Genomic DNA, 16,052 nt, shown 5'->3' on the forward strand with positions numbered 1-16,052 from the left:
TAAGCTCACGTTGATGGATTAATTAGTTATAAACGTCAAATTATTATAACTGGATAGAAGTTAAACATGAGATTGTTTATGATGTGATTATGATTATTCCTAATTTTTTTAATTATAAATGTTGAATAAAACATACTATTAATTTGGTTGAGAGATGTATTGACTTGTGACAATTATTAGTTTTGAAGTTGACACAATCACATGACATACATGACAAACGGCTTTCATTAAGGTGATAGACGCAAGTGAGGAAGGCCAGTGTTTAAGAATATTGATTTAAGAGTTAAGATTCTAGCAATTTTAAAACATCTTTTACACAATAAAAGTAACATTCACTTTGGATGTGTCTTTTTTTTGTCGGGGTTCAAACTTCAAACCTTACATATTTTATATATTATCTATACTAACTGAGTTAAATTTACGAGGACCACTTAGGATGTGTCTTGTAATAGAGGAAAACAAGTGAGATATAATAGTAAGTTGTTTCACATCAAAATACCTTCATAAAGATGGGAATAATTTTGATCTTAGTTGGAATCACATAGTCCCTCTTAGAGATAAAAAAAAAAATTGACAAATAGAGACACAAATTATTATTTTTGTGAGTAAACAGTTTTTGGAGTTAATCATAAATTTTCAACTATTCTTTGATAATTTAGAGCTTGTTCAAAAATATAGGTAAAATCTAAAAAAGATTATTTTAATCAAAGATCAAACTCGAGATTTACCAAGACAATTATTTTTGGATCTAAGAGGTATTTAATAGAAAAATGGTATAGTGTAACTGTGAGAATCTTTAAAACCCAAATCAAATTTGTTTTTGACTTCTTGTACTCCAAGTTTGGCATCTAGTTTGGTATATTTTAAGGACAGAACTTGGTCACTGTTTAATATCAAGTTGTCCATATCACCAGCTATGTTAATTTAAGACCATTCCTTTTTGTTTTCGCATATGTGTCACACATTTTTTTTTTAGGATTCAAACTCAATTGGTTTAGCATATTGTGGGAGTTTAGCCCATACCACTAAACTCAATCATCTGCATAATTATTGGGGTTAATATATGTCTATCTCATGTAATATTAACAAATTCATTGATATTGGTTTGGGACCTGGGAGTGTGCTTCTCCTCGAGGTCTCAGTTTCGATTCTCACCTGTGTCAATTTAGGTGACTAATTTAGCTTCTTGAAAAAAAAAATTAACAAATTCGTGTTTATTACATTAAAAGTTTCTTTTTAGATTTCAACCTTGTAACATGAAGATTCATTAGTTTTGGATCCTAAGTTCATTTGAGTGTGCAAACTAACTACCTTATAAGCATGGCAGTAAAACTCTTAGCCATGGTTATCCACCCGAACTAACCTCAATTTGAAGGGTTTCCACACTTTGACTAGTATATGGGTTTGAGTTTTTCCGAATTTCAAAACACGGATACGGAACAAGTACCAGAGATATATGTACACACCCTGAACTCATACTCAAACCCGTCCCGAAATTAGAAAATTACTTTATTGCCACTTTATTGCTCATTCTATAAAAATAGAAATTCAAACCTTAAATCATTTCACTCACGAAATCATAGTGTATCTGTCAAACGACACTCACTCGAGTTTTCTCTCTTCTCCTTCACTATAGCCCTCGATCTCCATCATCTCACACCCTCAGTCAATTAAATGTTAAAGTGGGCATATTGCTTGAAACGTTAAAGTGGGTATATTGTTGGATAATGATTTACAACATTTCCTTAGGGACATGAAAAACTTCTTTTTTTTTATTAAAAAATGATTCGTTACTGAGTTGGGGCGGAGATACCTGAACTTGTCAGAGATGGGAATGAGATTCAATTTCTCGTCCTCGTTGAGTATATGGGTGAGGTAACAAGTAAGTATATGAAAGTCGTGCATGGGGACGAAAAGGTAAAACCCATGTCTACTCAGCCCCATTGCCATGCCTACTAGCTTATGTGGCATGCTCAGTATGTAAAAACAAGTGATTAGTGAGATAACCCAAAATTTGTTAATATTACATGGATAAACATATATTAACCCTAATTATTGATTATGTATAATGGAAGAGAGATTAGTGGGAGGAAACGGCCAAGCTAAATAAAACAGCGTCATGCATTTTTTTTATATCTCTATAGATTCCAAAACAACGTCGCATTAGACTTTGTCCATTAAAATAAGAGTTGCATAGCCACCGATAATTGATATTAGGCTGATGATGAAATGTTAATAGAATATTTTTAGTTTTACTTTGACTATATCTTAATTATTGAATATTTTAATCTTTTGATTGATAAGTATTATAATCATTCATAATCGAACACAAAAATATATATGAGAATTACGTACTAAAAATTAACAAAGACACGAATTTGTTCATTTATTATAGTTCGATAGGCCACGTGAATGAACTAAGAATATTTGGCTCTTGCGACTACACGTCTTGGTAGGATCATAAGACAACCATCATCGTAGTAAAGTTGATTGAATGCATTGATTAATAATGAATATCCTTTTCTTTTTTTGCAAGTTAATATGTTGCGCATGTTGTCCCCGTGAGCTTAGTTCAATTGGTAGAGATATTGTATAATTTATGCAGGGGCTGGGGTTTGAACCCCAGACACCTTACTTCTCTATATTTAAATGTGTGAGTTCCAGCCACTAAACTACTTGACCAAACAAAATAAACAAAACATGTTGTGCATGTTCTCATTTTTTGAAGACCATCTCTTACTCGCCATGTCTCTAATCGTTTACGGCGTGCACAATTTTTAAAAAACAATTAATTGTGTTGATTTCAATGATAAAATTAGTATTATTTTAAAAAAAAAATTATTATTAATTATAAATAAATTGAATGAAATTCAATAATAAAAGAATAATAAATACTGCAATAGTATTTTAAAGTGATGGACTAATCATTTTCATACCTTAAGTCCACAGTACTATATTTTTTATATATTTTCTTTTTTGGATGGTAAGTAAGTCATCGCAGTTTTTTCATTTGTAAAAGTCATTTCATTTGGTTGAGCATTGTAGTTATTGTTTTTAACCTCGATTGTAAAGTATTGTGAAACTTTTAGATGTATTAGCATAAATCTCATGTGGCTTTAATCATGGTCGTAGAACTAGTATCATAAGTAGAACAAAAATTAGTTCCTGAAAGACATTTGTGTTTCAAATTTTTGAATTATAAATATCATTTTTTTACCTTTCAAAATTATATTTTCGAGTGAAAAAAAATTTACCATCCAAAATTGTTTTTCAAAGTACAAAAAACTTCCTTAAAAAAAACAAAAAAAAAGTATCATAAGTAGAACAAAAATTAGTTCCATTGTGAATACATATAGAAACTAAAACCATCATTTTCTTTCAAACCTACATTTTTCCTCTCTACTCCAACAAATTAAAATCCATCAAAATTCTTCAAACTCAAGCAACAAGAAAGTGTTTAAAATCTCAAAGCCACGTTCCTTTGCCTTTTATATTATAGGGTTTTTGAATATTCAGTTAATATAATTGTAAAACATCCTTAGTTATTTGGGTAATTGTTGATTAATTAGAAGATTATTTCTAATGTGAATTTAGTTTAAATTAAGTATTAGTGCAATCTGCTTGTTTATGAATTGAAACACAACAAAGGAAATTGTATGGTTAATTTGTGTTCCAGGTGTTCAATTAAATGCTTCAAAGAATGTTCAATTAATCATTGTTTATATGTTGGTTGTTGAGTAGATTTGGCTTAGGATGTTAGTATGCTGAGACTCGGCATGCCGACCTAGCATTGTTGTGTAAGCAAAGAGCGTGATTCAGCTAATCCTCCTCTTAAGCGGGGGTTGGTGTAGGCAGACTCAGAACGACGATCAATCAGGGCCCTCAAAGGTTGTCGACTTGATAACAAGAAATCATATATAATTTTTACTCATCTTTTAGTGGCAGTTTAGAATAAAAGTAGGTATTTTATGTTTGTTATAATCGAGTTTTGTAAAGAAATCGTTCAAAAAGTCATAAAGGGAAATAGAAGGGAAAAACCCTTCAGAAACACATAAATCCACATGAACCAGACAATTATGTGATCATTTTGTGCTTTTTACAAGTATATCATTGAAGATGGTTGGCATTGTCGTTACAGACGTTCTGATGAGATGAAATGGATTAAGGAGTCAGCTGTTATGAATCTCGCATTGTGGACTATGAGCCCCACATCGTGAGAGGAGGATCATTAAGTAAGGTATTCGCCTCTATCTATCTTGCCTCGTGGACTATGAGCCCCAAATTGCGAGAGGAGGACCATTGAGTAAGGTATTCGCCTCTATCTATCTCGCATCGCAGTATTTGAGCCATGCATCATAAGAGTATTTAAGTAAAGTATTCGCCTCTATCTATCTAGCTCTCATGTTCTGAGTATGTGGCTTGCATTGTGAGTCAACTTTTCCTAAAACTTAGGGAACACAAGCACTTATAATTATTGGACCCCTAGGTTAGAGGAAAAAAAAAAAAACACCTCTTAACAAGCAGGTGAAGGAATAAACGCCATTTTAAAAGGAATCGAGTGACCGGAGCCATTGGAAGCCAAGGAATCATCAATCGGTGATCCTTTTCTCATGCTTACTTATTCATATCTAATTAGGTATGTTTAGATCTTATGAGTAACTAATCCTCTCTAGGTTAGGTCATGAAAGAGGAACTACCATGAAATTGTTTGATTATGTAACTTTAAAGGTTTAAATATGCATTTAGTCTTTGCACTTTCATCAGATTTTGGCATTGGTCCCTACACTTTTTTTTGTTTGGAATTGGTCCCTGCACTTTGTAAAAATATTGGTATTGGTCCCTCTATTAACTTTCTGTTAAAAAAAAACACAAAACTATTGGTATTGGTCCCTGCACCTTGTAAAAATATTGGTATTGGTCCCTGCACTTTGTAAAAATATTGATATTGCTGCCACGTGGCGTGAAATGATTGGGGGGCCACGTGGCACTCCGTTGGTTTTGTGTTTTTTTTTTAACAGAAAGTTAACAGAGGAACCAATACCAATATTTTTACAAAGTGCAGGGACCAATGCCAAACAAAAAAAAGTGCAGGGACCAATGTCAAAATCTGATGAAAGTGCAGGAATCAATGACACATTTAAACCAACTTTAAATGATTCAATGAATTTCAATTGATTACTTTGTTATTTTATTTCATTAATATTGCTCTTAATAATTTTTATGCATTTACGAATGTCCATAAATCGATTTAGGTCACAATGATTATCAACTCTAACTTTGTTGGCTTAGCCTATTTTAGGCGTTCAGTTATTGATTAGATTTAGACATAGGCTAATGATAATTGTTACTTACTTTGATGTTCTTAAACAATTAAGGATTATGGGCTCATCTAAGACATTAGGGAGCATTAACTCTTGGCCCTATTTTGTTCAAAAGTATTAAAATTAAATAATAAATAAAAGTAATCATAGATTGTAATTATCCAAAGAGTTCATTGAAGAAAATCTGACATGACGTGATCATTTCTTTCTCTCTCTTGAAATTAAAACAAACACTTTGCCAAGAGTAAACTCCCAACTTTATAATAAATAATCCAATCATAATTGTAGTAGTAAAGTTGAAACTAAACAATCATTGTAGAGATGAACTCTTTTATAAATATGGCTACTTGTTGACACACTAATACATTTGTTAGTATAACGGAACAAGTATTATAATCAATGTGATCCTTAAAGAGTGAGACGTGAGAGAGGGATAAGAAGATAAAAATGAATTATAGTATTTTGGAAACATTAAAATTTTGTGGAGATAGAATTTTTATTTTTTATTTTTGTCAAGAAAAAAAAAATAGGTATGAAGTATACCTTTCATGGACCCTTTATGAAGGCAACTAACCTCATGTTCAATATGCGGATAGGGAAGAGCCCAAAAAGAAAAATATTACTCACACACATGTTCTACGTATGCTGAAAAAAAAGTAGTAGGTTCATGTTATAGGATAACTATTTTTTTACACACTTCATAATACTCAAACTTATTAAAATAATACTCTCAAAAAGCCATTGAAAAAGATGTAAAAGGGTAATTTTTGAACCTAGGAAAAGGGTCATAAAACCTTCTCAAATTTTAACTGCAACCATACAGTTTTATCAATGTTTGTGAACATACACAGAACTATTAAAAGACAATGTCAATGGAAAAGTTTAATCCTGCAGGTTGTTGAATGAAACATGTATGTACCTACCTATCATTAAAGGCATTGAAATGAAAGTGAAACATTTTGTCCAATAGGGAACTTATTGGTTAACTTGAGAGACAAGACAAGAAGAAACAACTCAGACAAACCCCTAACATAGTGCATATAGCCACTACTATATTTTGGTCCCCCCTCACACCTCTCCCTTGTGTCAATCATACAATCCTTTCATAAGATATGAAAAATTAAATTACTTGATATCCAATCTAGTCTCTCCTATAATTGTAGGGTTAGAAAGACTTAGCCCCTAAAATTAACAAAAATTTGAAATTATTTCCAACATTGAAAGAGTTCCAATCATATTAGCATGTGTTTGGATGCACGTTTAGCACCCCTTTCTCACGTCCCAATGTATGTTCGACTGTGATAATCAGAAGCAACAAAATTCAGCTTTTACGTTGATGTAGTTTTTCACCTTACATTTGGTTGTAAGTCGCAAGACCAAACAAGCACTTAGTCGATTTGAGACAATGTTAGAGACAAATTTGACGGTATGGACAAATTTTTTAATTACATATACCATTTAAAAAAAAAAATCATAAATCAAGTTGTATGACGCCAACGATGAAAGGACTAAATCTATGATTCACTTAAAAATGCCGAATTGAACCAGGAAAACTTCTTTGCTGCCTTTTTAATTGCACATTGGTATAAAAAGAACATATTCGGGTTGCGTACTAAACTGTACGCAATCCAAATTTCAAAGCTGATTTTGATCATATTTTTTAAATCCTAAAATATCAAGCTTGATATCTGGACTTTCCAATTGATCCAGATGTGGCTTACTGCGTGCAGTCACGAGACTGACTGCTTGTGACCGCACACAACCCAGATCTAAAAGGGACCATACATCAGTCAGTGGCAGATGAGATGCTAGCACTCCTCCTTTGAGACTATTAATTAAAAGGCTTAAAAACAGGTAAGCATGTAGCAATAGAGCTGTATAAGGAACCCACATAGAAGCACTATTTGTAACTAGTGACCCCATCAAATATGCAGGTTCTGTATAATCCAACTGCTCAAACAAAAAAGATACATTTTTTTTGTCATTATTGCACATGAAATGATACAAAAATACACAACAACAAATACCTGTACTTTCCTATTTCTATATACTTAAAAATATGAAATGAAATGCAAGGAGTAATTGTTTCCATAGAATTTTAAATCCATTTATATATGTCCCTACCTACAAACTATGCTCCCCTAAGAGACTATATATCCATATACCATTCAAAATAATGTCTTAAGTTATGCATTATATGCAAAATATTCTGCAGTAAAATGAAAAAAAATCTTTTCCTTTAAACCATCAGAGGTTAAGTCATGTTGCATGAAACTAAATCCTTAGCTGATATCCGGTTGTAACATCGGGAAGAACGCCCAACTATTCACCGATTTACTTTCCTTTCCATCAACTTTCTTGTTAGTCCACCATGAGGAACCATTCGCAGATGTACCAGAAACGTCGCCTTTTCTGTTGTCGAAATTGAATTCTTTGGAAGAACTAACAGAGTTACGCTTCGGACAGCAATGTTCTCCTCCTATTGCCTTTCCTGAACACACATCACAACAACTATTGGTTTCTTTTAGTATCTTTTCTCTGTCAATAGGGTCTTTTGCTAGTATACCCTGTGAAGAACTCGACATGTTTCGAAGTAATGCTCCTGTTTTATTTGCAAGACATCGTGCAACATCTTCACCGGTTAATTCAAACGAAACTCTGTGATCAACTAGTGTAGCATTAGTTTGAGATCCATGATCTGAGTTTGCAACAGATACACCCACAGGAATCTGGTTTTGCACGTCGATGCTGTCTCGAGTGGTTGGGCCAACACCATCAGGAGTCAAAGAGCCTGAACCTAACCTCGAGTCCTGCCCTAAACCATCAGGTGTAGCACACCCGGAACCTAATCGCGAAGTATGTGAAACACCATCAGGTGTCAAAGATCCTGAACCAAGTCTCGAACCTTGTCCTGTACCATCTGGTGTCAAGGATCCGGATCCTATCCGTGACATCCATTTTCGAGTAGAGAAGTGTTCGAAACCCAAGATCTTTGGTGCTTCCCCTTTGCGCAATTCAAGTGACGATCGTCTATCGGGGAAAGGAGTAGAGGTGCCAGAAGTTGAAATAACAGATCCAGGTGATACAAGTTGAGCACCAGGGCTTCCGGGATATTGTTGATAAGGCTGATACTCATAATTGTATAATGCAAACTTGTGGTTACTTTTACGAGCTCGGTCCAGGGAAGATGCCAACAATTGAGCAAATGGAACCTCAGGAGACGACGGTGTTGTCATCAGTACAGATTCAGGCGGAGGAGTAAAATTAGCAGTTGATGGTTCGGTCGTGAAATTTGAAAATACCGGCGGTGAAACCAACTGCGTCTCATAGGCATATGGGCCAATGGTAAACATTGATGCAGGACCACTGGTAGAGTAAGCATTGGCAGAGAGAGAGCTGAGCGAAAGTAATCCAGCCGCCGGTGAATGAGTAGATGATGGCGGATCCGATTGGAGAAAAGATGCAGGAGAAGACGGAGGAGCGATGAAAGGAATTACAATGGCAGTTGAAGGATTTGGTGCGGCATTAGCGACTGGAACTGTCGGTGCAACAGGTTCAGGAACAAGGACAGCATGGCCAATTCGCTTGCTAGTTTTATTATGAGATCCAAAGCAAGATGGCAAGCTAAAGCAGCTTCCCCAGCGTTTTTTCTGCAGTTAGCAAAGAAGCAATTGTAAGAAAAAGATGAAACAGAATCGAAATTCTACAACGTAATTACAGAGAAAGAAGAATGATATACTTAAGAGTGAAGTTCATGTATTGGTAATAATTAAATGAAAACAGCCAAATATTACAAAATCTCTCTAAATGAAGCATCAAATAATTTGACATATTACTCCATTATCAATTTGGTAATTTTATCACACATATCTAAAGTGAGTCGATCATTTCAGGATACAAAAAATATTACAGAAAAGGAATACTCGTTAGAATTTTATCTTCCAGAATAAGCACACAGTGAGTTACTCGAAAGCTCCTCGTGTACTTGTAACCTTCTGAGATTTCCTATAGTATGTAATGAGGAAAGGGTGTTTTAGAAAATTAGATTCATCGACCTATCCATTTTATAGGAAAGTAGAAGAAAGGCTTAAGTTTGCAATAGCAGCGCTATAGTGTAGCGGAATTTTAACAAACCGCTATGATTCTACGATATGGATTTAGTACAAAGTGCTACGAAATAGTGGCTATAACAATGTGGCATAGCACAATTTGAATAAACTGCTATTTTCTGCGATCCATGATTGACAACACTGAAGTTTGCCAAGTCTCTCAAATGTTTGATTTGATATTTTAGCTACTTACATCGAAGATATCATATTATATAATGATGAGATGAAAACTAAGCTTCATATTTCAGACATTAATTCTCGTAAACTTACGAAATGATCTGTTTTCAGACCCGACAAAAGAGATTCACTAATGCTTACGGAAGCTTTGCAGTATGAATTTGCATGAAAACATGGCGACAACGGTTTAAATTTAAAAGAAACAAATTCAATTAAAATAAGAACATAATACTGTTGAAATCCAATTGTCGTTTTTCGCAAAAGGGTTGCATACTGTTTATCGTTTCCCGGCAAAAAACACGCATAATAAACACAGAACATAGATCCCAATCATGGAAAGATTGCAGTTTATTGGACTAACTCTAAGAGACATGTGAAGATATAATTAAAGAGAGTCCAAAGTCATTATAATCACAATTTTTAATCTTCATTAGAACTGTGTACTATGCTTAAAATTACATCCAAATTATCATCAAAGCAATGAAACAAAATTCATAAAATCATTATGCATCAAAATTTCAACTCAAAATCTTCTCCAAAATAAATCCTCTCTCAATTAAACTATGTATTATCATGAAAATAACATGACTTTGAATTGCATCACACAAAAAAAAAAAACTTCACATTAAAAAAAAAAATTGAATTCAACACTAAAATTAGTATTTACTAATAATAGAATTAAACTCATCATACATAAGTGAAAAAATCAAACTTCATGGAATGCACAAAAAAAAAAACATCACTTTTTAAAAAATTAATAATTATAATAATTCATGGTTGCTTCTCTATCTTTTTCATTTGCAAATTGCAATCATAGTCTTTCACTAATTATAGAAAAAAAGTACACTCAAGATCCAAATTCATAATTTTCCTTCTTTTCACACTTTATGTAAACCAAATCAAAACAGTTTAAGAAATATTAAAAAAATAACTAAAAAACATAAAAAGAAAAAAGTGATTCAATCTTTCAACGCAAGTCAACAAAGAAACAAACTTTCATAATTTTCAACTCATGAACTGACTTCGAGTTCGAGATCAACAATTCTTTATCAGACTTTACTTTGTTCAACCCGACCATTCTCTCAGAATCGGAGGGTTAAAAATAAAATAAAAAATAATAAAAAAACTGAAAATGAAAAAAAAATATTAAAAAAAAAACATATTACACAAAACACAAGATCCCATGATTTTCTCTTTTTGGCACGTTGTTATCCTCGAAAACCAAAAAGAGTATCGAAAATCGAAACGAAAACGAGGAAACTGTGTAACACGTACAAGGAAATAAAAAAACGAATATTTCTAGAGAGAGAGAGAGACGAACCGGAGAGGAAGTGGGTTGGACACGTGATTCAGCGGAAACGATGGCGGTGGCAGCAGCGTTAACAGTATCGATGCTGTTGTTGTTGAGGCTACCCATGATGGAGATGGTTTTTCCGGTGACCGGAGTTAGGGGGTTGATGGTGGTGGAGTGGTTTTACGGTGAGATGCAATCATGGAGAGAGAGAGAGAGAGAGAATGGAAAGTATGTATGAATGAATATTAGAGAGAGAGAGAGAGGAGTGTGTTGTTTTTTGTGTGTGTCATGACTCATGTGGTGTGGTTTTGTTTGTGTGATTGATTACTCAACATGGAAATGGAAATCGACAATGAATAGTACTTTTTTAATCCTTTCCATTTTATTTATTAAGTAAATGTTTTATGTTTTATAATATTTTTGCTAAACTGCAATTTTCGACTCCTAAATTTTAAAAAGTTGCTATTTTGGTCTCCTATTTAAAAAATGATAATTTTGGTCCCTTTCGTCCCAAAATTGCTGAGAAGACGACATGTTCTAAAAAATGGGTTATAATCGCAACTTTTTTAGAAGATAAGCGGTCAAAATATCATATTTCCCTTATGTTAGGCGGTCAAAAGAATATATTTCCCTAAACATAGGGGTCACTTTTGTAAAAAAAAATCATAAGGGGTCAAAATCGCAACTTTTTAAAATTTAAGGGGTGAAAAGTGCACTTTAGCCTAATATTTTCTTAAAAAAATTAATTTATGTCACAAATTGTTTTTAACGTAAATAAGTGAAGTGTATCGGATTCGAATCTCGACATCTACATATATTATGCAATATTTTTACATATGATCTAAGCTCATCATGACAGTTTAATTATGTTTCTAAATTTTGCATAGTTATTAAATAAAAGGGTTATGTTAACTGGTGCTCATGGCCACAGGTTAACATTACCCGAAAGAAAATGATTAGTTAAATTAATGTTAATGTTGTTTATCAAAATACCCTTATTAATTATAGTCGGATGAATAGTTAAAATGAAAAATAAATTTAATAAATAATAGTATAATGGTGAAAATGAATAATAAACGTTGTATTCTTATTTTAAAATGATGATTACTTTGAGAGAGAGAGAAAGAGAGAGTTGCAATTATTATGAGATGAATGGAGTAGTTTTTAAAAAAAGTGAAATTCACATGATGTTGATAAGAAGTTGGTTGATTCATATTCCACAATGACGTCGATTCAACTCTCTTATGAGCTGTAAGAGTTCGTTGTTGGTCAATAAGGAAGTACATTTGTAAATGTTCAATGAGTCTTGAAGTCTATATCATAGCCAGGGTCGGCCTAAGGGTAAGGCCACCAAAACTCTTGTTTTAGGCCCCTAACAAAAAAATATTCAAATGAATTTTCATTATATTTTACAAGCAAAAAGACATCATATTCTAATAAAAAAAAAACTCATATATTCAATCTTGATTTAAGCCCCACTTTTTCTTCCAAATTTATTTTGTTGACGTTGGTGAAGCGTTGGGTCTTCATTCCGCCTTGTAGTGGCTAAGTGATGAGCAATTTGACAACGTCGGTTTTGAAACGGATTCCAAGCTTACTTCTGATGTCTTGCATGTTAATCGAGACGACACATTTGAATTTCGATACATTATCTCATCATGTTGGTCTCTATTCAATTCTTTCTTTACCAACTCTAGGGTGTAGTTTGTTAGGCGACAAGTAAATGAGGTTGCTCGTATTCTTGCAGGAGATGTCACATTACTAGCTAGTCTCATTATTTATTTTCATATACCCAATTGTATTGAACCTCTTATTATTAATGAAATGTTACAAACATTTTTTTTATAAAAATAAAAAATACGAAGTTGAAAGAAAAAAATAGTAGCAATGCATCATTCATCGTCTCTCTTTTTATGTATGTTTGATGGTTCGGTTCACTTGCATTCTCTGTCTTCCGCTTACCTCCATTTTTGCGCCAAACTATTTCCACGTCACTTGAAACGATATTGGGCCCACACAGCTTTTTTCTAGGGAGGGGCCCACACACATTTTATTATGTTTTCTACAAGTTTTTTTTTTTTAAAGAAAATTGTGAAGGTATAAATAGTTATAATTTGATGATTTAAGGATTAAGCATAGGTGGCCACTTTTACTTAAAATTGCTAAATGAGTGACTAAATTTAGATTTAAAAAGTTTGTATAATTAAACTTGACTAAACGTATTTTACATGGATTATGTTTTCTCCCTCAAAAAAGAAAAAAAAGGATTATGTTTCGATATAGACTTTCGTTGGATATAAGGTTCACACTACATCCAATCAATGTTTGCTTCATTTTACCCCTAAAAAAAATTGCTTCGTTTTAAACATTTCACCATCCTCAAACAAAATTGACATGACGTTAGTTGTTAGTGTTTTATTAGATATCCCATTGTCAAACAACCCAACCTCTATGGATTCCGGCTAAAGCCTCCATCATCAAAGCATTTGCTTCCATTGATCTATTTTCGATCTGAGATTCTCCATATCTAGTTTTTATTATAGTGGAAAAGCATTTTTTTTTCATCAGCCTGAATCTTCTGAAATCTGCCGTGCCCTCTCTTTTGATTTACTTTCTTTTTTTCTCCAAGGCTCCCACAGCGGGGCTTACCATTTCTTTACAACTTCTGAAGAACCAATTGATAGGGGCTTAGTCAACAATGTATGGCACATACAGGTTTTGTTAAAGGTTTTCGTATCTGTTTGGCGTCTTCTTCGCAATAGGTTACCAACAAAAGATAATCTTGTGCGGAGAAGAGTGCTTCATGAAGGAGACAATACTTGTGTTGGACGGTGTGGTTCGGGGCAGATGCTGAATCATCTTTTTTTTGGGTTGTGGCGTCTTCGACGCTTTATTGCCTCTTGTTTGGAGGTGGTTCGACATTTCGACGGTTGATACTATTGTCTTACGTGATCACTTTCTTCAGTTTGGCTAGTGTGTTGGGTTACCGCGGTCATCTCATTCTTTCTTAAAGCTAATTTGGCTAGCGTGTGTCTGGACTATCTAGAAGGAAATGAATAATCGAGTTTTTAAAAATACGACATTGGAGGTGCACAAGTTGTTAGACAAAGTAAAAATCCAATCTTTTATGCGATTGAAGGCAAACTTGTTTACCGTTGCTTTTGGCTATAATGACTGATGGTGTCACCCTCTTTGCTGTATGAGTTTATTTGTGCAAATCTCTCTTTTCAGTTTTGTTGGTTATTGGCTTTTGGTGCTGATGAGTTTGTATTATCTCTGAGTGTCTCTTTTTAACATGTCTTGTGCTAGGTAGACATCTTTTAGTGTTTATATTATATTCCATTTTGACTTGTCAAAAAAAAAAAAGATTAATTGAATAATTGATATATTTGATTTACTATATAGATCAAATTCATCAATTGGTTAGTTATACACAAAAGATTAATTGTTTCTTATATAAATGATCGAAGGGACTATATTATCTTATCCAACAAATTTATGTTCACAATCAGAACGGAGCATATCAACATATAGTTTATTTTTATGGTAAAATGTTGTAGCCTTTGTTATATTTGAGGGGGAAAAAAACTATTGTCCTTATCATTTTCAAAAAGTAAATTATATGATACTTTAGAGTTTAGTATCCTTTAGGTAAAATTAGTTTAACATTTCAATTTTATTTTAGAAGAACTTAATTTCAAAATATGGTGTGACATTAAATCATTGGATAAATGATACATAGTCAATCAAACTACATGACTAAATGAATACCGTTGTATTCATCTTTTTAAAATGATCTCTTTTGCTTGGACAACGTTTTAACAACAAAAAACATCAATTAATTTCTTATTTGACACCAACATTACTAAATGCATGTTTGGACACTTATACGAATTACATGAATTTTGTGTTTTGTAAAATAACTAAATAGGTATAAGAAGTATTATTCATAGTTTCGAAAAAGAAGTATTATTCATAGAATTTAAACTCTTGTAATATTGCTTGAAAATAGCATAAACTTCATTTTAAGTATCAAAGAGAATACTCTTCCTCTCCCTCTCCAACAAGCCGGCCTTAATTTTCTCTCTCTAGGTTTTCTCATCCCGTTTCTTCATTTGGGGTGGTTTTGAGTCAATTCTTAACCTAAAATCACCCATCTTCATCTTTTTCTCTCTATTTCAATCTAAATAAGTGACTTTCACATAGATCTTTGTTTTTTTCTTTGTGATTTCATCATCTAAGTGTGGTGGTTTGTTGTTCGTCGTCTTGTGCGGCGTTGTTTGCTTTCCCGTCTTCTTGCGGTGTTCATTTTATTCATATTGAAAAATCGATTATTCAATCAAAGATTTGGACGTCAACGTTGCAGATCCGGAGGCAATGGATATTCCGGTGACTTTAATTTTATCATATATTTTTGTAGGCATTATGCCGTCATATGCTATTAACTTGATTGTTGTGAGTTTGTTCGCAGATTCATCTTTTACGTTTTTAGCGGTGTTGAATGATGTAATCTCTCAATTTGAATAAATGAATATCATTTTATTTTTGTCAAAAAAAAAAGTATCAAAGAGAATAGTGGCGAAACTTAAATAAAATATTTGTTTAATGACCGGAATATGACTGAGACATGATATGATAGGAAATTAGATAGAGATAAAATACGAACTAAATTATATAAGAAGTCCTTTAAGTTATTTAATTGTAACAAATTGATCATTGAAGTATTTTCTTTTGTACCAATTAGATCATTTAAGTTAATTAATTGTAACAAGTTGGTCATTTAAGTTTTTTCGTACCAATTTGATCCTTTAAGTTATTTAACCGTAACAATTTGAGGGATTTTAGATCTTAGAAATGTAAGTTATTTGGGGCCTAAAAGTTTCAATTAAATAACTTAAAAGACCTAAGTGTTACGACAAATACTTAAAGGACTAGCTTGTTACAATTAATTAGCTTATAGGATCTAAGTGATACGGAAAAACCATAAAGGACCAATTTGTTACAATTAAATAGCTTAAAGGACCTCCGATGTAATTTAGCCTAAAATATGATACGGATAAGATAAACACTTAACATATCAAGTGTTTGATGCACATATGATAACGAATAAGATAAATAATTAAATGACAACTATTTTTATATTCAATTACA

General features: G+C 32.8%; 1 protein-coding gene across 1 annotated transcript; it reads right to left on the reverse strand.

The window, feature by feature from the left end:
- Nucleotides 1-7,213: 7,213 nt before the first annotated feature.
- Nucleotides 7,214-11,198, reverse strand: LOC25496369 (uncharacterized). The gene is made up of 2 exons (XM_013596685.3): nt 10,929-11,198; nt 7,214-8,971 (listed from the first exon to the last, which is right to left on the reverse strand). The coding sequence occupies exons 1-2, from the start codon at nt 11,022-11,024 to the stop codon at nt 7,604-7,606; spliced, it is 1,464 nt and encodes a 487-aa protein (XP_013452139.1). The 5' UTR covers nt 11,025-11,198; the 3' UTR covers nt 7,214-7,603.
- Nucleotides 11,199-16,052: the final 4,854 nt, after the last annotated feature.

Source organism: Medicago truncatula, chromosome 6 (genome assembly GCF_003473485.1).
Source record: "Medicago truncatula cultivar Jemalong A17 chromosome 6, MtrunA17r5.0-ANR, whole genome shotgun sequence".
NCBI lineage: Eukaryota > Viridiplantae > Streptophyta > Magnoliopsida > Fabales > Fabaceae > Medicago > Medicago truncatula.